At 32.2% G+C, this 24,049-nt stretch overlaps 1 protein-coding gene across 4 annotated transcripts in view; it reads right to left on the bottom strand.

Annotated features, from left to right (window-relative positions):
* VPS13A (vacuolar protein sorting 13 homolog A) overlaps positions 1–24,049 on the bottom strand; it is a 201,709-nt gene that overhangs the window by 16,578 nt on the left and 161,082 nt on the right. The window contains exons 62-69 of one of the 4 annotated variants that reach the window (XR_006724182.2): positions 22,785–22,866; positions 21,824–21,937; positions 20,511–20,586; positions 20,260–20,423; positions 19,906–19,951; positions 19,673–19,796; positions 12,471–12,585; positions 4,986–5,082 (exon numbers count right to left, since the gene is read on the bottom strand). Coding sequence is in view for 3 of the 4 variants with exons in the window: in XM_010952786.3 (XP_010951088.1) it covers positions 9,914–9,991; positions 12,471–12,585; positions 19,673–19,796; positions 19,906–19,951; positions 20,260–20,423; positions 20,511–20,586; positions 21,824–21,937; positions 22,785–22,866 (799 nt within the window). In the remaining variant the exon portion in view is untranslated. The other 3 variants (XM_010952786.3, XM_010952787.3, XM_010952785.3) reach the window with 3 other exon arrangements.

The raw sequence follows: 24,049 nt of genomic DNA, 5'->3' as shown, positions 1-24,049 counted from the left end.
GAGGTCATATTATCAGCTGCAAAACTGGGCTCAGAAAAGTGGTTTCTTTACTTCTAATTCCAGTGCTTTCACTACACCATGATGGTGCCAGGCACATGTTTCCACGGGACCTCAAAAATATCTCCAATATCCCTGGTTGCTGGATGTTGCTGAGGCAGGTTGCAAAAGCAGCTCAGGCAGGCTCAATTTTTTTTCGGTTAATTAAGGGTCCAAATAGTGTAATATTAATGTCCTATCCTCCTTCATCCCAAATAGATATTAGGTATGAACGTTTCTATTAAACTAATTTGTGATACTCTTTAAAATAAATGAAGAACTAGCAAAGTCAGGGCTAGGAATCACAGGTAGAGCCTTTCAGTTAAGCCCAAAGTTTGGCAGAAGTATCAACAGATTTGCCTGAAGTATCAAGTACAATAGCCAGTACTGTATTTTTTGTTTTTGTTTTTTTCACGGGGTAGATAATTAGTTTATTTACTTACTTTTTTAGTGGATGTACTGGGGATTGAACTGAGGACCTTGAGCAACTCTACCACTGAACTATATACACCCTCTCCCCTCAACAGCCAGTACTTTAGACATCTTAGCTTCACTTATATGCTACAGTATTAAAGGAAAACCAATTTTTGCATTTTTCATTAACAGAATATATAAATTACCTATCATTATTTAAGAACTTTCTTAAAGATACAAACAAACACACAGGAAACTGCATTCATTATATATAATTGTCAGAACCTATAGGTAACAATAAAATGTATGGTTACTGGTAAAGGATTCCTTTTGCATTAGAAAAAAATGAGTATGTAAACCTTAGTTTATTAGATATAAATAAACACAAACCAAAATGATTATACAATAGAAACATAAAAAGTAGGAACTGGAAAGTATCAGGATTATCCTCTACTAATACTCACATTTCCTGCCAGATAAGTCCCAATTCTTCAGAAAAAGAACATAGCTAGCAACTATAATACAGTAAACACTGCCAACGCTTTCAAACCACCTAAATGCCATGAAGCAGCAGAGTTCTATAACAAAAATATTTCTGAAAAAAACAAAGCAAAGTACGAAAAGACAGATGATAGGAACAAATCACTAACATGGAAGGTTTTACATCTCAAACAATATAAAATGCTAATATTCATCGGAAATATATGTGAGAAAATTGGGTAAAGATAAGAACACATAGTTAAAAACAAAACCAAAATCTGATCAGTATCTGACTCTTTTGGAAGATGAATTTCATAGAGGTACAAATGAGATTTTTTTTAAGATAGCAGCATGAATGATAAAAGGAAAATGAAGTTTATCTAAATGGAAGGTAAAGAATAAAATGCTATCAAGCAAGAAAATCTACTGAGTAACAAATAAACAGTTTTATAGATTAGCTAATTTTAATAGGAGAAATATAAAAGGTTTATGAACAGATTATACTAAGAAATAAAGTGTACTTTTAAAAACAACAAAATTCAGGGAGGTAATCAAATTAAAATGGCAAATGCTATGATTTCTCAATTATTTAAGAAGTAAATAGATGACTTGTTCAAAATATTCTTTTCTTTAGAGAAATATTAGTCAATAATTGTAACTTCCTTAGAGTTATCCTATTAAAGGTTAGGGGAAAAAAAGGTTTTATCAATTCACTTTTTTTTCCTTTAAAGTTGAAGTATAGTTGACTTACAATGTTGTGTTAGTTTCAGGTATACAGCAAAGTGATTCAGTTACACATATATACATGTTCTTTTCCATTATAGGTTATTACAAGATATTGAATATAGTTACCTGTGTTTACACAGTAGGTCCTTGTTATTTATCTATTTTATAAAAAGCAGTGTGTATCTGTCAATCCCAAACCCCTAATTTATCCCTACCCTCTACCCCAATTCACTTTAAATATAGGAAATCTGAGGGTTATGGCCAGGAAAAACATGGTATTCAACCAAGCTTCATGGGCAAATACAGTAGAAATTCATTACCTAAAAGCCCAAAGATTTCATATATATACTAGAATAAATATAAACATGAGTAGACAAGTGATATTTACCTCATTATGTGAGGTACATTGGTTTTTAAAAAATCGAATCTAATTGACTGTGTCATTAAATGTGAAGAGGAATTAGGCATTATTTAATCTTTCTATACCTCTGTCTCTGCCCATGCAAATGAACTATTTTGACTGTCAGCCTAAGTACAAGCTAGCTGACAGCTTAGAGCAGGAAAGCTGAGCATAAACCTGTGACATAAAATCGTATTATCTTAAGAGATGTGAACTGTCATCAACTGGTTCAAATAAGAGTTTGGAGAAAGGACAGAATTATGCTCATTACATAATTATGTGCATTGACAGCAGAAGACCATTAATTAACCTACCTAATACATTCTAGAAGGGCCAGGGAAATTGGTCAGAAATACTTTAAGTGGACAGTTACAAAAGTCTCTCTAATGCATTTCCAGCAGAACCGCTACTGAACAACATTTACTGACCCATGATACTATATAAACGAAAACAGTAACATTTCTTTTAAAATACTGTATAATTCAGAGCAGTCCAAGTCACTGAGGTTTTATTGCTTCTATCGCTTACCAATTAATGTGTGGAAATTGTCACAACATTCTAAAGTATTCTATTAACCTTAAAAGGAAAAAAAAAGGGCATAATTTAATGACGGTTTTATTTTGGCAAAGAGGAGACAAAGGAGGAATACAGAATTCACATAACGATGACTGAGAACTAGCATAAATTGTTATTTATTTGGAATAATGGAAACATAACAATGAATTCCTATTAGACACTGTACTAAAGATCACATACGTCACTTGTTTTAATCCTAGCAATACCACCAAGGTACTTTTATCTTGGTGTTATATGCCAGGTACTGTTAGGTACTACAGTTATCTCCATTGTACAGTCTGGAACATGAGATCAGATTAGCATAGTAAGACTATAAGCCAGTAAAAGGAAAAGGCTGGTACTGAACTCAGGTTTACAAGGCTCCAGAATTCAGGCCCTGAGCCATATCATATGGCTGCATCTCAGGTATTTTTATTTTCAAAATGAGTTAGCACAGAAGAAATACATATATTCCAGAAGATGCAGTGGGAATCCCATTTTAACAGCTCATTGGAATATGGATTCAGATAGTCCACAAGCTGTGTCATGTCTTTTGTAATGCTTCAACTTCATGTAATACCTAGGGATCATTATCTCTGTGGAAGATTGGGCATATCGTATGTGTCTTTTGATTTCTACAGTTCCTAAGCCTTGCATGTAACAGCTGATCAACAAACAGGAATGAGACTATAAAGATCCAACAACAAAGTGCTGGCATGTGTTTTAGTCCCAATCATCAGAATAATAAAGCTCACTACAATTATAAGCTCATGAGAGATGAGCAGAATCTTGACCACTCTCCTCAGTGTGTAGCCTTAAGACCTGGAAGAATGCCTAACACATAACTAATAGGAGTTTAAGAAATACTTGTATGAAGAATTAATACATGGCATTACATTTTTTCTTTGTATTCATATAAACTATGCTGTCAGATTGTACAGCAAAAAATTCAATTATACATATATAAGTACACATTTACTCTTTTGGCAATTTAAAAGTTAAAAGTAGCCTTGCAGTTATTCCAGAAAGGCTAACTCTACAGGAAATATCCAGCTCCCCGTACTTGTATCCCAACCCTGCAGCTTCATGAGATCCTAACTAAAACCACCACCTCAGGCTCAAAGTGCCACAAAACGTCTAACTGTACATTTCTCCACACTGCTTCCTATAGGACTCTTTACAGTGGTAAATTTTCACTGAATTACAGCTCATCAGAATCATCATCAGAAGTAACTATGGTATCAATTTCATTTGAATTGGACTCAACTGACAAAAAAAACTATACTTGGTACTTCCTTTCATAGGATATTAAATTTTGTTTTTAGGTGAATCAAAGTGGCCTCCAATTTAATTCCGAATTGAAGATGAATTATTTTACTTGGCAAGAGAACAGCTTTTCTTTCATAGGACATTCAGCTAATGTAAAAACAGAATTTTCATAATTTATACTAAAATCTTCTAACAACATTATTGTCAAAGCACACACTAAAAAAAACCTGCATGAGCTTTACTCAGCTCAACTTACGTTGAGAATCTCTGTGCTGTCGAAAGTAACCAGGGGAAGTTAAAAGGTAGAGTGTGAACATATCAGTAGAGAAGTCAGGCATTGGGTCCCAGGTTACAGTTTAGCACCTTTAGCTAAATAAAGGTTAAAGACCTTTAAACTAATACTTACTACAGAGTTTTAGATCTATTTTCACATCTTTGGTAAGTAGAAAATAAGACTCAGGTTGAACCTACCTGAGCGTAACATTTTTCTTAGAAAGTTAAATGTGCTAAATTTTCTATTTTAATAGTATTTATCCTTAATATATTTATAAACTTATGGGATGAAATGATGGCAAACTTGAAAAAGATTTAGTAATCAGTGTCATTTCAGTTACTGGATTAAAAAATAATTTTAAAATTCATTTTATACTTTTTTGACAAAGAGAAAGCTGGAACTTCCCCTACGTGGAAACATCACCTCCAGAAAAAGACATAATCTCAAAGTCTTACTCACACCATATTTTTATGCAATCTTGGAAGGTTCTAAGTGGACTGAATTACTCTTATTGGTCCAAAATAAAGTTATCAGGATTTACTACTAAATGTTCAAAAGTATAGGCCTTCAAAGACAATTTGCCAAAGACTCTCCAAGAGAGTTCTGTTAAACTAATGAATGAGGCATGAGGACTGTATCCAAGTTGGATAGGTAATCTCTTTTTCACGGGATCTGCTTTATCTGAGATGCTAACTCTTATTTGCCTTGATAACAGAATTTGGCTCTCTTCAGTTTTCTCATCCCATTCAGAAGTATGCTTCTGGAGAGGAAGAGTTTAAAATGAAGAGTGAAATCCAATAAGGCTTTGTCTCCTAGTTCTTGTCCACTTACTCAAAATTTCAGATGAAGCCAGGAAGAGTGTTCAGCACTACTGTGGTGATCTGACTGCCTAGGATAAGCCCTTTCTTCCAGATCAGTTGTAATTCTCCTTCCGAAGTAAAGGGAAAGACCACGTCAGCTGAAGGCAGTTATCTTCCAACTGCTATTAAGGCAGTGTTTGAAGCTAATTATAAACATCTGTAATTTCTGAAAAAAAAGAAATATACAACAAACAACAACAGTCTCCCTTCTACAACAACTTACATAATGGCAACTAAGGTATCTTTGTGAGAGATGTAAGAGATTCAAAGACAACACAGATTAAATTTTAAAGTATATCAAACAGTTAAAAAAAAAAAAGTACTCTCCCTATGGGACAACCCAGCTGTCAATATTCATACACAATGAAAAACACAAGGATCATACAAACATATACACACACAAATAAATTTTAAGAGGATGAAATTTGGTTGAGTAAATTTTTCTAAGAAAGGTAGAATCAAAAGGTAAAAAGTACGTTTAATCAAAAAGGAAAAGCTTCTACATCAGCTATAAAAATATAGGTCCTGCTGGCCATAATGTATTCCAGAAATAAAGACCAACTTTCCCACATTGGGAATTAAATGGGCCACTTTTTTAATCTTTAGAAGTTAATAACTCTATTTATACAAATTTCCAATAAAACAAAAATATGTAACACAATTTGTATATTTGAGTCATAACTACATGAATAAAATTTAAAAATGAAATATGCCACAATAAATGGTGGGGAGATGGTAATTTTTTTCTTTTCTATTCCTATTTTTCTTTATTGAGCATATAATACTTTAACAATGTAGAAAATAATCTAATTTTTGAGAAATTTCACATCTGTAAAATACTAAAATTGTAGACTGAGAATCAATGTTAGTTAACTGATTCACAAGAGGGATTTACCTTTTTCCAATGAGGATGAGTCTCTAATTTTTTTTTTAATTCAAGGAAACTCCAAGCTTTATTGAATACATTAAAAAAATCTTTGTAGATATAATGTACTTAATTATTCATAAAAGATAATTTATAGTATAAAAACATAGTATTCCCAATCAAAAAGTTATATACTTAACTAGACCTCTGAATACCCTGATTATGTTTATAAAAACACAATGACTATATTTTGAATGTTCCAAATAATTAAGGATCTCTAAGATCCAGAGAAATGGCATACTGCAAATTTAGCAGATATCTTTGTTATCATTTCAATGCATAGAGTATGTATACGCAATGAAGAAGGTTACATGAAAAAATAATTTTACAAAATTATTAAACATTTATTTTAAAGCAAAAGTTTGGAGGTACACTATTGCTATATACATACTGGTTGATACACAGTAACTGTTAAGTAAATTTATCATGTTGATTGAGAGACAACTATGGACATGAAAATGGTCTACTACATTAAAACAAACCAAACCATACACTCCTACATATGACCATCATAAATCACTCTCATTAGCTCCCTAACACAGACCTATCTGAAATCATGTGCTTCATTCTTCTTTAATGCAGGACTTTCTGTGGTGTTTTGTATAGTATGGATTGTATTCACTGTACTTCATGAATTCAAACATTTATCCACTAAAATTAAGATTAAATTAACAATCTAAACATTTTAAATTGATCTCCATTTGTTTCAAAGGTACAGGCGTAGAATAAAAAATAAAATTGACATTCTTTTCACATACTCATCATAGTTATTATTTGACCTAAATGAATAGTCTGCATATTTTATTTAGACCCCACAGTACCTTTAATATTTTGGACTATTATAGCAAGTTATAAACATGCAAGGAAACCTATAAAACAAAAACTGAGGCTTAAAAGTACAGTAGAAAAGTAAAATAAAAGTTGGGATGGTTGTTTCTGGTCTTCCTCCCATCACTCTAGGAGAGCATATGGCAAAATTTCACCACAGGGTATAAATTAGACAAACTACCATAGCAGCTATTACTGCAGTCATCATTCTCTAGTGTATATGACTTGGGACGTAAAAGACAGTAACACATATTTCATGTTGAACTTTGATCTCCTAGCCACAGATCTACAAAGGCTCCATCTGTCAATTTTAATAACATGACCTTAAAATTAACACTCAATATTCCATCAAAGATACATGTTTTGAACAATTCAATAGGTAAAATTTATAAAATCCTGATTTTAAATATATAAGCAAATTGAAATTTATTCCAACTTCCTTTTCTATAAGGAATATTGAAAGTTAGCAATATTATTCTGGATTTACATTTCTTGTATGTATATCCAATGTGAGCACCAATTAATTTCATTTATAGGCTCCTACAAGCAGATTATTTATCCATGGTGATAGGTGTTTACAATTTCAGGATTTCTATAAATTTTCCTTCCTGCCAGTCTTCAGTATGTTATTCAAGTGTCAAACAGACACAGAGGAAAACAAAGAATAAATGATTATTCCCTTAGGGAAGAAGAACGAACCCTCTTTCCCTTTTTCTACACATAAGCAATGACCACGTAGAAATTCACAATATAAATAAAGGATATGGAAAGGTATGGTATTAAACAGTCAAGTTTTCGAACTCTGCTTCCTCACTAGACTTTATTAGATGGATATTTCCCATTTTTAAAGTTCTAATTACAGAGCCACTAATAAAAGAACTGTTCATCTCATTAAAATCCCAAAGTTGAACTCACTTTCTACATATTTGATGAGGAACAAGAAGATATTTTTGTTGAAGTCCTGTATCTCCATCAAGAAAACAGAGCTATCCTCAGTCTTTTTTCTCAAATAAAAGCAACATAGTAAGTATATTTTTTAAACTGGAAAAATAATACCTGTCAGCAAAGAAGCCTGAAAAGATTATTTCACTGTGTCAGGAAAACAGAAAGAACAAGGGCAATTATACCATTAAAGAACACAAGTCATTTCCACGGGCTAAAAATTTAAGGATGAATCCCTAAGACCACATGGACAAAGTGTTCTAGTTACTAGAATACTGCTTAAAATCTTTTTAATGTTCAAGAGATTTTAAACAAATGTAATTCTACCTCCAATTTTCTTTTCATTAAAATGGTAAGTCACTGCTAAAATACCCAGAATTTTTTTCAGATAAATTCATAAGGATCTTTATGAAATCTATACCATAGAATTGTCACAGACTAACCACAGGAAACTCAGTAAATGTCTTGCAAACAAGCAGTTTTGCATTTTCTCCTTAGAAAGGCTTCGTGCTTAGCAATATTTGGATCTAAGAAGTCAGTGAAGAAATATCTAGACCCTTCTTTCCTCAGGTATACACAACATAAGAGTGGGCTGTGTTAATCCTAGCTTCTAGAAGCAGCAGGCTTTGTTTGATTTTGACCAAGGGTGAGAGACCAGCAGTGCAGGACAAATACAAACTGTCTCTGATACCAGTAGTGACTATTCTAATGGTCACTGCTTTAATTTATTTACTTATTCCAAAATGATAAAAGTACTATATTTTGATGAAAACAGTAATTAGATGATTTGACATTCACAAATTTTCTTAGTCCTAGCACACACAACCTTGATTTCTACTTAATCTAAATGTGCTAGGCAAGGAGAAATTTCAAAAAAGCTGAATTTTTTAGCTTTGTTTTTTGTTGGCTCAATATTAAAAATCTGAGTCATTTTCTAAGAATAGTGAATAATGATTTATAGAGATAAAATCCTGATAAACCTAAGACTAAGAAGAGACTCAGAAATCATTGGCTGAATAAATTAAACCAAAAGCTGAACAATTAAGGCAAGTATCTACTACAATCTAAGCTCATTATAAGCAAAATGTTTAACATAAATTAAGGTAAATGTCCTTTGTTGATCCAAAAGTAGAGCCGTCACAAGGGATCAAACATCATACTACTTTTTTCCCCCAAACATCATACTAATAGGCATTCATTTTTTAGAGTTTTTTTTTTAAAGTACATCTGATATACTAGAAAAATAAAAAAAGTTTTATCTAAGTTGAAATTAAAAAAAACTTCAGTACACATAACATGAAACAGATTTGCTTATTCTTTCAGAAAACTAGTTAACAGTTTTTCAATATTACCCAGAAGAAATATATATAACTATGCTTACTATAAAAATTTTTCTCATGTCTTGAATTAATTCATAACATTTTGTAATAAGGATACAGGCACACGGATATGCAACTTAATAAGTATAATGATTGTAAAACCAATTTTGTTCACTGTTCCACAAAAATATATATATAACAAAATGAAATAAAAAGTGAACCAAATAAAAGAATACTTTTTTATATTCTGAGACTATAAATGATTTCACTATCTAACCTTTATGACAAACTATGAATGTTTCTTATAATAATAGTTCAACCTACATGATTTTGGAATAGAACAACAAATTCGTATTGCTTCAAGTTATATGTTTATTCTTATTGAAAGAAATTTGACAAAAATACTTCTAAAATGCTAAGTAAATGTAAAATATTGACTGGCTATTACTATTCTTTTTCTTTCTTTCCTTTTTTAAAACTCAATTACATTATATTACAGCCCAGAAAATTGACAGAGAACATTAAAAACAGCATTTTGCTAACAAATAAGCAGATAACTTAAAATGAAACTAGTTAACATCAAAAAAAAAATTGCCTAACTTTAAATCTCAAGGACAAACTTACACAAAGCTACAAATACATACAAGCAAATGCTATAATATATAGTATGCCCTACTTTCGACATAAAATACATTTTTCTGTGCTTAAATAAGGCAATTCTGGTTTTTTGAAAATGTATAGGAAAACATTTTAAGAAGAAAAAGTACTTTTAACTCCCTAAAAATGGACACATGGGCATTATGGTAGCAGTCATACAAAACATGTTAATGAAACATTCCAAATAAAATGATAAAGAACATATGAATTTTAACATTTCAGATCTGACTAATCATCGTGATCATCATTATCATCATCACTACTGCTACTGTGAGCCATAATCCACTCCCTGTAGACCTGAATTTTCTGTAAGCATGGTAAAGAAAAAAAGAAGCACAAAGGTTAGTTAAGTATGGCAAATTGCTTGGAAAACATGTAAAATTATGAAAAATTTCAAGGAGTCAATAATTTTGAAGATTTTTTAGTCCTGAATGGAGCAATAATTATGGATATAGTATATCATAACATAGTAGACTTAAGACTAAACTCCATTGGTTGGTACACTCAATGTATAAAGTAGCTGGATGAAAAAACTAAGGTATTCTGTGAATATATTAGAATTATTCTATTTCTCTAGTAGGCAACTTTATTGACTACTTGGAAGCACTATAATACTGGACCACTTTCTAGATAGAAAGGTACACCATGAAAGAATGTATCTCATATATAATTATCATATATAACTTAGTGAACACAGAGCACCATTTTTTAGAAAATTAGAAAATAAAAGGACAAACATGAAAGTACTAAATATTTTCTAAGGACATTATTAAGTCACTTAGATTAAATCTAGGCAGATGAGATTTTAAATACTGTTTATAGGTCATCTATTTCTTTGCCACAGTACTGGCATTTATATATTTTAAAGTGTTTGCTAATAATAGAGTTTTGATTCAAAAAAGCACTATTACCGCTAAAGCAACAACCCACATCTTACACCTGTAGGAGAGTAATGCTAAACATGAACATCCTAAGGCATCTGGTGAATTCCTATAGGAATTCCAGTTAATACTGTGCTTTGTGCTGTTGCTGAAAAATAAGTAATGACTGACAAGGATTGTGAATTTTTACTCACTTAAATATCTCTTTTTAGCAATTAATGCTAATATTGGCCTACTAAAAACAGTAGGCAAGTTTAAAAATAGTCAATAAACCCTAAAGTTTAAAGCTTCAGAAAACAATGAAAGTGTAGAACAAATTTACTTGTCTCTGAAATCAAGTTATCAACCATGAGAAATTTTTGGTTATATCTCACGGCTTTTTTTATCATCTGTTACTTAACAATGATGATGTATGTCTAAACTTGCCTCACTACTCATCCTTACTTCCTAAGTTTATAAAATACTTTCTCAAGAAGTATTTTTAATTTCTCAAAAGGCAATTTGATAACTTCAGTCTAGTAAAATGTTAGTAACATGTTGTGTTCTAACAAGAAAAGGCAGATTGTGAGTAGAAATGTACGCTTCTATTGTATTAATTACAGGCGACTTCTGAAACATTTCCAAAGAATGATATACTGTCATTGTAGAGTTTGTCAACATGCCCTTTAGAACACAACCTCTCACTAAATCGCCAGTTCTATTCCAATATGCAATTATTTTAAACACATTAAAACACAATGTAAAACTACTTTACTAAATATCACATATTAACTCAATGGTTATATTTTATGGAAGTACATTTAATGAAAAATTATATACTCTGCATGTAGTGGATAAAATATTAAATTTTAAAATCTTTACCCTGTTCACTTTAAACAAAACAGTATTTAAAATATTAAGGCTATAAAAGAACCATCTCTTCCCACAATTTACTATTACAATGAATATTTTCAAGTCTCTACAACAGAATGACTTCTTGTTTGTTTTCAAACAAATGGTTTAATTTAGTGTTCCACATCTAAACCACAGAAACAACTCTGAATTGGTATATCCTAATATTGTTTATGTTACCCACAGCATAATCCAAATTTCAAAAGGTCCAATTTAGAAAGTAGACGTTATCTAAACAGATAAAATATTTTACCTTCAAATTGTCTACTGCTCCAAAAGCTAATTTTTCGTACTAAAAGACATTGGTTTTCATGTGAATTGCTTATCAATTCCACAGGGTTTTAAACAGACCACACAAGCATAAAACAGTAAGAGGGTCATGGACATTTGAACATCTTCAAAAGAAAAGCAAAGCCCAAGAATTCACAATGATTTTTTTCGTTATCCATGCCTACTTGGGCATGAGGATTATATCCGGTATAAAGGCTGTCAGTGGTTTGACAAACAGAAAGAAGTACTCTAAATAGAAATGGTCTAATTGAGCAAATAAGAACCATCAACTGTGAGGGTACACAAGGCACAATGGCTTTCAACAAATCTAGTAAATCCAGTATGGAACTAAGAATACCCTATAAAAAAGATCGGATTGGCCCAAAATCCTATACAAAAAGTTACCAACATAAAAAGCTTTTCTTTGCATTCAAAATACTGAAACAGCTGTACGTAGTTTGTAAATTTTAATGCTAAAATCTACTGTTGGCTTTCACATGCAAAGTCATGCATTAACTGTTTTCATATCAAACTTTTTGATGCCTGTAAAAAAGAAAAAAAAATCTTATAGTAAATAAATGTATATTTAAGACCTACATAAATGTAAGAAACTATAACTGGAATTAAGAAAAACATATAAAAGCCCAAGTAATCTAATATATACTTAAAGCATTATATAGCTGCTTTTTAAAAAGCTGACTGGACTAAACTAATCTTAATTTAGAAGATATTTCTTTACCCACCTGTAACATCTGATTTCCAGTGCCATCCCTCAGCCTGTAAGGTCTGATAACTCCATCTTCATTAAAGAACCTAGGGGGTCGCAGACTCTCTACTTCATCAGAGCTCTCTGTAGCTCTAGAAGTAAAAAAACACACTTGACTTTAAAAATCACTAAAAAACTCCTAACTACACTTTAAAATGCAACTACAAAAAAGGATCTTCTTTTGGATAAAGTAAGAGTTACATCACTTTTTTATTTTAAAATTTGTCTTTATGACATAAATAATGTAAGTTCTGTAGAAAAATGTAAAACTGTAAAGAAGTTGGTTTATAGATTCCCCTAGTTTTTCTTTGTGGACAATAATGAGAGAATCAGCACCTGATGAGTACTGCTTTTTCTATTTGATTAAGACTTTAAATTTTTCTTTTCCCATTTCCTAGTATATAATTTCCTCCAGTACAATGCTAAACACAAGAGGGGACTGCAAGCATCCTTCTTTCATTCCTAACTTTAAAAGGAAAGCTTCTAAAAGTTCTTCATGAAGTACAGATATCAGGAATTTTTTTTTTTCAAAGGCGCTGCTTGTCAAGCCAAGGAAGTTCATTTTTACTATCAGTTTGCTAACAGTTTTTTTGTTGTTGTTACTGTTATTGAAAATCTTGAATGCACAATGAATTTTAAAGGAGGAATTTTTCCCTGGTCATTGCTGTGATCGTATGGTTTATCTTGTTCCATCTATTAATGCTATAAGTCACATTACATGTTTTAATGTTCAAATACCCTCACATTACTACTTGGGCTTGATATGTATTGTTTGAAACACATATACACATTGCTGAATTTGGTATTGTAATTTTTTATTTAGTATTTTTGATTGTATGGACCTACATAAAAATGATTTATTTATTTGTTCATTCATTCATTCAACAAATATGCATATATTCAATAAATATTAAGAGATTATCATGTAACGTATTCATATGTACAGACACATGTATATGGATCACTTCTTTAATTATAAGGAGAAATTGGCAGAATGGATAAAAAATATGATCCAACCATATGCTGTCTACAAGAGACTCACTATAGGGTCAAACACAATGAAAGTAAAAGGATATACCATGTAAATAATAACCAAGAGAGCTGGAATGGCTATACTAAAATCAGAAAAAATTATACTTTAAACAAAAAAATTCCTACTAGATACAAAGGACACCTTACAAAGAAAAGGGGTCACTATATCAAGAAGATATAAATATATAAGTACTTGACAACAGAGCCCCCATATATAGCAAAAAATGACAGAACTGAAAAGTAAAAAATATAATTCAATAGTAATAGCTGAATATTTCAAAACTCAATTTTCAGTAATGTGTAACAGATAGATCAGCTAGGAAACAGAAGACTTAAACAACACTATAATTCAACTAGACCTAAAAGACGTCTATAGAACACTCAATCCAGCAATAGCAAACTAGACATTCTTCTCAAGTGCACGTGGAACATTCTCCAGGACAGATTATATATTAGGCACAAAACATGTCTCAAAAAATATATAAGTACCGAAGCATATATAGTATGTATGATTTCTGACCACACAGAATAAAATTAGAAATCTTTAAGAGAAAGAAATTTGGGAAATCCATAAACTTGTGGAAATTAAAGGTAAAAGAAAAAAAATCACAAAGGAAAGCAACTATTTTAAGACAAGTGAAAACAAAAACATACAAAAATGTAAGGGACAAAGCGAAAACAATGCTCAGAGGGAAATTTATAGCTGTGAATGCCCAATATTAATAAAGAAGATCCCAAATCAATAATCTAACTTTACACCACAAGAAACCCTGAGGAAAGCAAACCAAATTCCAAAGCCAGTATAAGAAGTGAAATAATAAAGGTTAGAGCAGAGAAAAATGAAACAGAAAAAATAAAAAAATAGAAGGAATCAATAAAACCAAAAACTGGTTCTTTGATAAAGTCAACAAAAATGACAAATCACTAGTTAGACTGACAAAGAAAAAAAAGAGAGAAGACTTAAACTGAATAAAGTCAAGCTGGACAATCCAATTTGAATTTATTTTATATATCAAATAAAGAGACTGAATTAGTAATCAAACTTACCAGAAATAAAAGTCAAATCCAGTTGGCCTCACTGGTGAATTTTACTAAATGTTTAAAAAACATTAACATCAATCCTCTACACACTCTTTCAAAGAAATAAGGAGGAGGAAACATTTCCTAAATCATTCTATGAGGACAGTATTACTCTGATAACAAAACCAAAGATGTCAAAAGGAAACAACAGATCTATGTTCCGGTTAATATATATGCAAAAATCCTAATAAAATCCTAGCAAACTAAATCCATTAGCATATAAAATGCATAATACATTATAATCAAGTGGGATTCATCCCAAACACGTAAAGTTGTTTCAGCACATGAAAATCAATTAATGTAGTACACCATACTAATAAAACAAAGAAAAAAAACACACAATATCAACTTAAAGCATTTGGCAAATACATATACTTAGAAATTTATAAAAAGAAGATATGCACACTGAAAACTACAAATCATTATTGAGAGAAATTAAAGACCTAAACAAATAGAAAGACGCTCATTTTCATAGATTGGGAGACTTAATATTGTTAAGATGGCAATAATCTCTAAATTGATCTACATATTCAATACAATCCCTATCAAAATCCCAGCTGACTTTTTTGAATAAATTGACAATCCTAAATTCACAAGGAAATTCAAGTGACTAAGAAAATACCTAAAAAAAAATCTTCAAAAAGAACAAGAAGCCAGAGGACTCAAATTTCCTGATTTCCAAACTTACTATAAAGCTACAGTAATCAAAACAGTGTGTTATGTTTTTGAATTAAGAATTCTCTCTGGATATAGGCCAGGAGTGGGACTGCTGGATCATATGGTAAATCTATTTACAGTTTTTTAAGGAATCTCCATACTGTTTTCCATAATGGCTTCACCAAACTACATTCCCACCAACAGTGTAGGAGGGTTCCCTTTTCTCCACATCCTCTCCAGTATTTATTGTTCGTGAACTTTTTAATGATGGCCATTCTGATTCGTGTGAGGTGATACCTCATTGTAGTTTTGATTTGCATTTCTCTGATAACTAGTGATACTGAACATCTTTTTATGTGTGAATTGGTCACCTGTATGTTTTCACTGGAGAATTGCTTGTTTAGGTCTTCTGCCCACTTTTGGACTGGGTTGTTTGGTTTCTTTATTATTAAGTTGTATGAGCTATTTATATATTCTGAAAATTAAGCCTCTGTTAGTCGCATCACTTGCAAAAATTTTCTCCCATTCCGTAGGTTGTCACTTTGTTTTGCTTACGGTTTCCTTCACTGTTCAAAAGCTTTTAAGTTTAATTAGGGCCCATTTGTTTATTTTGCTTTTATTTCTATTGCCTGGGTAGACTGTCCTAGGAGAACATTTGCTAAGATTTATGTCAGAGAATGTTTTACCTATGTTTTCTTCTAAGAGGTTTATTGTCTTATATTTAAGTCTTTAAGCCATTTTGAGTTTATTTTTGTGTATGCTGTGAAGGAATGTTCTAACTTCATTGAATTACATGCTGTCGTCCAGTTTTCCCAACAACACTTGCTAAAGAGACTGTCTTTATGTGTATTCTTGCCTCCTTTGTCAAAGATTAATTGACCACAGTCTGCGGGCTTATTGCTGGGCTCTCTATTCTGTTCCATTGATCCAGAGGTCTCTTTTAATGCCAATAACATGCAGTTTGATTACTGTAGCTCTGTAGTATTGTCTGAAGTCTGAGAGGGTTAGTCCTCCAGCTTCGTTCTTTTTCTTCAGTAATGCTTTGGCAATTCTGAGTCTTTTGTAATTCCATATAAATTTTAGGATTATTTGTTCTAGTTCTGTGAACAATGTCCTGAGTAATTTGATAGGGATCACATTAAATCTGTAGATTGCCTTCGGCAGTATGGCCATTTTAACAACACTGATTCTTGCAATCCAAGAGCATGGGATATCTAATTCAAAAAGACACATGCACCCCAATGTTCATAGCAGCACTATTTACAATAGCCAAGACATGAAAGCAACCTAAAAGTCCACTGACAGATGACTGGATAAAGAAGTTGTGGCATATTTATGCACTGGAATTCTACTCAGACATAAAAAAGAATAAAATAATGCCATTTGCAGAAACATGGATGGAACTTCACAATGTCACTCTAAGTGAAGTAAGCCAGAGAAAGAGAAAGAAAAATACCATATGATATCACTTATATGTGGAATCTAAAAAAAGAAAAAAAGAGGACACTAATGAACTCATCTACAAAACAGAAACAGATTTGTAGACACAGCAAACAATCTTATGGTTACTGGGGGAAAGGGAGTGGGAAGGGATAAACTTGGGAGTTTGAGATTTGCAAATGTTAGCCATTATATATAGAAATAGATTAAAAGTTTTCTTCTGTATAGCACGGGGAACTACACTCAATATCTTATAACCTTTAATGTAAAAGAATATGAAAACATATATATATACATATATACATACATACACATACACACACACACGACTGGGACACTGTGCTCTACACCAGAAATTGACACATTATAACTGACTATACTTCCATTTAAAAAAAAGTCAAAGATAAAGAAGAAAAAAAACTGTGTTACTGACATAAGAATAGACATACAGATCAATGCAATAGAACTGGAAAGAAATAAACTCAAATTTACATCAATTGATTTTAGGAAAGAGTACCAAAGACAATTCAGTTGGGAAAATATAGTCCTTTCAACAAATGGTGCTGAACAACCAGACATGCACATGCAAAAGAATAAATTTTGGCTGGATCTATCACCATATACAAATATTAATCAAAATGGATCAAAGACCTGAACTTAGGAGCTAAAACTATAACTCTGTTAGAAGAAAATACAGGTTTAAATCTTCATGACCTTGGACTAGGTAAGACTTTCTTAGATATAACACCAAAAATACGAACAACCAAAGAAGATAATAATTTAGACTTTATAGAAAGACAGTAGCAAGAAAGCTAAAAGACAATACACAAATAGAAGAAACAGGGTTAAGTTCCCAGAATATATAAAGAGGTCTTACATTTCAACAGTAAAGAGACTATCAACCAAACAAAACTTCTAGCTCTCTCTTTCCCTAAAAGAAATGACAACCCCATCCTTCCAGTGGTTCAGACAAAAACTTAACAATTATCCATGATGATTCTCTTTCTTTCATATCTCAAATTCAATTTACCAACTAATCCTGTTGCTATTACCTTCAAAACACACACAGAACATGACTCCTTCCTTACAATATCCAGCCTATGCAGGTCTAATCAAATATAACCTTACAGTGAAGCTTCTGTGAATATCCTACACATAAAGTAGCAACCTTCCTCCCCACCACTTTGGATTTCTCTATCTCTTTTACCCTGCTTTATTTTTCTTCATAGCATTTTTCACCACTTAGTGTATCATATATTTATCAGTTCACTTATTGTCACCTATTATCCTCCTAGTTGAATGTAAGCTGTATGAAGACAGGAACTTGGCCAAATGTGTTAACTTCTGGTTCCCTGAGTGATTAAAATAGTGTCTAGATATAGCAGATGCTCTCTAAAATGTGCTGAGCCAGCAAATATTTATATGTGTAGTAGAATCAAGGTTGTTAACTGTGTTCAAATCATTTATATTCTTAGTTTTATCTTCTTGATCTATCAATTATTGAGAGAAATGTTAGATTCTTTCGCCATTACTGAAGATTTGGAAAGTTCTTTTAATTTTGTCAATTTTTGCTTTATAAAGATTGAGCCTATTGCGAGCTAAGAACAAGTTAAAAACTGTTATCTTCTTGGTTAACTGTTCTTTTTATCACTAGGTAATTGTCTTATTTATCCCATCAGAGAGCGTGTAATTTATGTATATAATATATAGCATTTCCTCTCCAGAAATAATATGAGGTCACATGCTTAATGCCAATTATTCCCTTGTCAGATTGCATCTTCTTTTTACTATTTTGGTTCCAGTGTGGTTTTTATATAGTTCAATTAGATTTATCCACCAATTTATATTCTTACACTTGATTACTGTAACCTAGTTTTCCTTTCTGGTTTCAGTGTCCTTCACAAGTCCATCCTTCTATAGTACTTAGTCTTATTTTTTCTAAAATTGTTTTATTTTTCCCTTAAATTTAAAGGTAATGTAGTTGGATACAGATTATAAGGCGTTAGAAAAATGGAAGGTTATTCTAGCATCTCTGGGCAAATGCCTGTATAGCTCTCTATACATTTTGAATTCCTTATGTTTCACTGACTTTCGAGCTTCTCTGATGACAGCAACTCAGTAAGTATATTTGTGAAACTATATTTGTGTAACTAAAGTTACAGGTAGAAGAAACTGAAACCTTTTTTCCCCTCCTAATCTTAACTCTAAATAACAAAACTGGAAACATCCCATTATGGTAATAGTATGAAATACTGACTTAAAAGGAACAGCTCATTTAAGGACAATGCTTATTCCTATAGAGCAGGAAGAAAGAGAAAATACAAAGGAAACAGATCAGGGAGATATCCACTCACCAACTTTGTAAGTTAGGTTTCATTAATATGAATTTAATCAATTGTTTTATGTGTTACAAACTTCTAGGATAGAGGTAACAATAATGAAACTATTAAGTTTTAGTCTTAAGCTAACTTTAATTTGGAGAAAGAGAAAACATGTTTTAAAATTATTTGCACAAGAGAAAGAGAGGGAAATGAAGTAATAATTTCATAGCAAAATAAGACCATAAAGGAAGGGGTGAACAAAAGTTGAGTTTGAACTAGGAATATAAAATGTCATTATTCCTCAAAAAAGGAGACAGAATATTATATTTGCTAATTTTATAACTGACATACAGCATTTCATTATTGTAATATATTTCAATCAAAGCTTGAATGAAATGAAAAGCCTGCTTAATTTACCAAACCTTTCCTACCAAGGCTGCTAGGAATGAATGATGAATAAAGTAGAACTGTATGAAGCTGAAATGATGTTGCAATGGCAACAACTTAAAAAGTATCAAAGGAATTAGGAAGATCAAATGCAACTTGCCACACAGCAGGGTTCATAATTAAATGCCTAGAGCTAAACAGAATTATTACATTTCTCTTGGCTTAAGCATTTTCCCCACATTTTATATCAAAGAGAATTTACCTTTTTATTCCCTGAAATGTACTGCTAGCCATGTCTATGATGCCTCCAGTTGGCCTTGTCACTGCTCCAACTATACCTTTCCCAACACCTTTAAAGAAACCAGCTGCTCCTTCTTTCTGAGCTCCTGGAAAGAAAAGAGACAAAGTTTTAGACAATTGGATTAAGAATGAAAATAGAATTAATTTATGAAAGGCTTGGTAATATGTATCACCCAAAGGAATTATTATACTTGCCTTTGATTGGTTTTGTAACAATTCCTGTTATGCCACTTACAAAACCCTAGAGGAAAAGCACAATTGAAAATTTACAATACTTTCACATGATGCCTTGAAGAACCAAGTACTGCTTACAAAAGAAATACAGAGCTTTGCTTTCTAGATACCATAAGAACGAACATATTTACTAAGTATTTAATTTAAACACAGTATTTTTGGAGGCTACTGACATATTTTTGTATGTCACAACCCACTGATCCTCCAGCCCCCAAATCTTTGAGTAAATGAAAGTTTTATGTCTATTTCCTTAATCATAGAATGCGGCTTTAAAAGGTATTCCCTAAATGTTCACAACCCTGGGAAATTTCTTACAGACACTAAGCCTTTTCCTCCACGAGTGATGCCTTCTCTAAGACCAGCTGGTTGCTTGTTCATGGCTTCTCTTCTCTTCTGTTGGTAGTCTTCATCCATAGTCATAGCTGCTACCCCTTTAGCCATAGCACTGGTGATTTTGGAGGCAGCACCAGCTAATCCACCTAGCAGAAATTAAACTATCTTTAGTGAAATCAAACATATCATTACTTTCTAGCATAATCACACCTGGTAGGCATTCTGTTTCTTACCAACAGCTCCACCAACTAGTGCTTTCAGTCCTAGTGCCATTCCCTCCACAAACTCTTCAGGACCCTGGATGGCTCCCTGAAGAGTCAAAAAATAATAGCAAAGTTATATTTATATTTTCAAAGGTAAACTTACTGATATATATGGGGAAAGTAGTAGTGACAAAAAGAAAAGATCTCCCAGAGAAAGTGGCATCAACAGAAAACTTCACATTAACAGAATCCTAAGATATTTCATGACACTGAAAGTACGAAGAATAAAATGTTAGAAGCTGATCCAAACTTAGGAATATGGACTAGTCACCAAAGTGTACAAAAGGTGCCTACTTGGATTACAAGCTATATGATGAGAAGTTAACCATAAACTACTCTTCATAATTTTTAAAAAAGAAAAATATTTTAATTCTTAATATTTGTTTTAGATTACATTGTACAAAATATTAGTTTTACTTTACTTTTCATTACTTTCTATGTTTAAAAGTGAAAGCAAGAACATTTTGAATGTTTTGACAGAATTTTTTTTTAATTGAAGCATAGTCAATTTCTGGTGTACAGCATAATGTTTCAGTCATACATACACATACATATATTTGTTTTCATATTCTTTTTCATCATAGGTTACTACAAGATATTGAATACAGTTCTCTGTGCTATATGGAATAAATTCATTTTTTATCTATTTTAAATATAGTAGTTAGTATTTGAATCTTAGCAATGTTCTCCTAGGGCAGTCTACACCCAGGCAATGGAAATAAAAGCAGAAATAAACAAATGGAACCTAACTAAAAGCTTTTGCACAGCAAAGGAATCCATAAGCAACACAAAATGACACAACCTATGGAATGGGAGAAAATATTTGCAAATGATGTGACTGACAAAGGTTTAACTTCCAGAATGTATAAACAGCTCATGCAATTTAGTATCAACAACAAAAAAACCCCCAAACAACCCAATCCAAAAATGGGCAGAAGACCTTGACAGAAATTTTAAGGGACACAGAACAATCATTTTTGTCACTGATATTAAGATTGCTTTGCATATCAGCGTGCATAGTTATTTTTACTGTCCCACACTACTGTGTAAAGCAAAACTGTGTGTCCACAGGTATCTTCCTCCTACTATAGTGTAAAGTTTATCCACCTTTAATATTCCATCAGAACACTTAAAATTCAGTATTTCTTAGAAAAGTCTTATGTTCTTTTGCTGTGTTTCCCAAAATCGATTTACATCTACAAACTCAATTTAATAATTGGGATGCATTATTTATTCAAAAGTATTGTGTGATATATTGCACAATACAAGATTAACTATTTTACCTGGTAAGGTTCATAAAAAAATGCCTCTACACCTTCAGAAAATTCTCTAATCAAGCCAAAGGGATTTCCCAAAACATCAAGTCCAAGAATGAGTACATACATCTGCTTAATGGCCTAAAAATGAAATGCAAACATTAGTCAGATCAGATAATCAAAGTTCATATTTTACCCCTTATACTCAGTAGACACAAGTTTTTTTCAGGCCAACACCCTCAACCACCCAATTTCAATCTAAACCATATCAACTTATTCATCACTAGTGTTAGTTTTTAAAAAGTAATTTGGTGTTACAGTATTAGAAATAATATAACCTATTTATATAAAGTTCTAAGAGTATTCAAAATGCTTTCACTTTCACAACAGTGTGTGACAGTTACTACTGCCACCACTTTATAGACTGGAGAAACACACAGGCCAAATGATGCCCAGAATGACATAATAGATAAATGGCAAAACTGGGATTCAAACTCAAAGTCATGTTCAGTGAGCTGTCCACCATACAACACCTATCTCATTGCTCTGTAAGTTATAGCATAAAATACAGGAGTCTTTTAGAGGTAGACAAAAATCCACTAAAATAATGTATGTAGCTGACTCAACAACTTAAACATTGAGTCAAAAATTAATAATATTTTCTGTTCATCAGTTACTTACTAATAAACAGTTTCCCTTGACCTACTTTTTAAGTAAGAGTGGTGAATTACTTAGCTAATTATCATTTAAAGAGTTATGTCTAATCCACACTGATCCAGGAAAGACTTCTGTCAAAGGCTAAAAAATAGGAACACAAAAAATTGAAATGGTGGTTGGACTGTTTTCTATAATACTGAGGAAAAAGACATGTTTTAAACTTTTGAAAATGGCCATTCACTTCCTTGTCAAATCTACATTATACATGTCTAGACACATATTATTTCCCTATTTTATATCGCTCAGTCCCTTCGTAAAATCTCAGACAAACCTGCTTTGAATAGTGTCTTATTACTTCAGACTGTAGTTCAGATGTCGTATGGAACTGATAGTTGAGTTCAAAAAATGCAAGCCTGAAAAAAAGCCGTATAAAGGTATAAATATATATGGGTGGGTGTGTGTACAGGGTAGGGGTGGAGAGAAGGAGATAATGTTTTTAATATTAATGACTGATTTTATTTTCTTTAGAATTTTTCTCCAAGTCCTTCCTTTTGGTACATCTTTCCCTATGCCAGTCAGAAAATCCACTCATGTACACCTCTGCATATTCTGTTCAAAGAACCCTCTAAGAATCAATCTGATAAAAGCTATGGATCTTATCTTCAGAAAAGCCATCAATATACACACATTTTCACATAATTTAGGGGATTTAGAGATCCTTTGGATCCCACTCAAGGACATGAACTATATTCTCAATTCTGTCTTATCATGGCCCACCGAGAGAATGTGTGACACACTGAGATCAAAGAAAGAGGCTGCTCAAGAATGGACAGGGTTCAGTTGCTGCAGGTCCCGCCTGATCAGCTGACAGCTGACGAATCATCAGCAGTTTACTTATCACCTATTCACAGTGTATACCCGGTCAACTGTTTGGGAAGTTCTATGCTAAGGATAGGACAGCAGCAAGATTAGAAATCTCATCCTATTTCTGATGTCTTCAAACCTATGTTTTAAAATTTGACTGTTAACCTAACTTTATCTGGGTTTACAGTTACCTCTTATTGGATTCACTCATTCTTACTACTGTTCTTAATAACAGTTCTAGGTGCTATCTGCAAAGGTCATTCTCATCTAAAAGTCTCCACTCAGATCTCTAAGTGTCTTTGGTCAGACACTCTAACAGCTTCCACTATGACTCATGTTAAAGTGTGAGTTCTTGACTGTAACAATTCAGCTGATCCTTTCACTTTCCCTGTCATGGCATTCATTTAGTTCTAGTCACATATGCTTTGAAGAGTCTTGATCCCACAGGCCTTAAAACAACATCTATTAAGTGCCACACACCACACCTTTGGGTGTATACAGCTTCTCAGGAATCTTTCCCGAGGCCAAAAACGCCTTCCTTTCTGTCCTTCTTTAAGAGTTGTTTTTTTTTTTCAGTAATTATTTAATAATTATTGAAATATTTAAATAATTTAAGAATTACTCTGTTATCTAACAGTTGAGGGTTAGAAGACAAGTTATAAATTATATTCCACTTAACAGTAAAAACCATATTTAGCCTATGATCTGCAATATACTTTACATACTTTTTCA

The sequence above is a fragment of the Camelus bactrianus genome, chromosome 4 (assembly GCF_048773025.1).
Source record: "Camelus bactrianus isolate YW-2024 breed Bactrian camel chromosome 4, ASM4877302v1, whole genome shotgun sequence".
NCBI lineage: Eukaryota > Metazoa > Chordata > Mammalia > Artiodactyla > Camelidae > Camelus > Camelus bactrianus.
The sequence above is the reverse complement of the archived record's forward strand: the minus strand, read 5'-3'. Positions and strand labels throughout refer to the sequence as shown.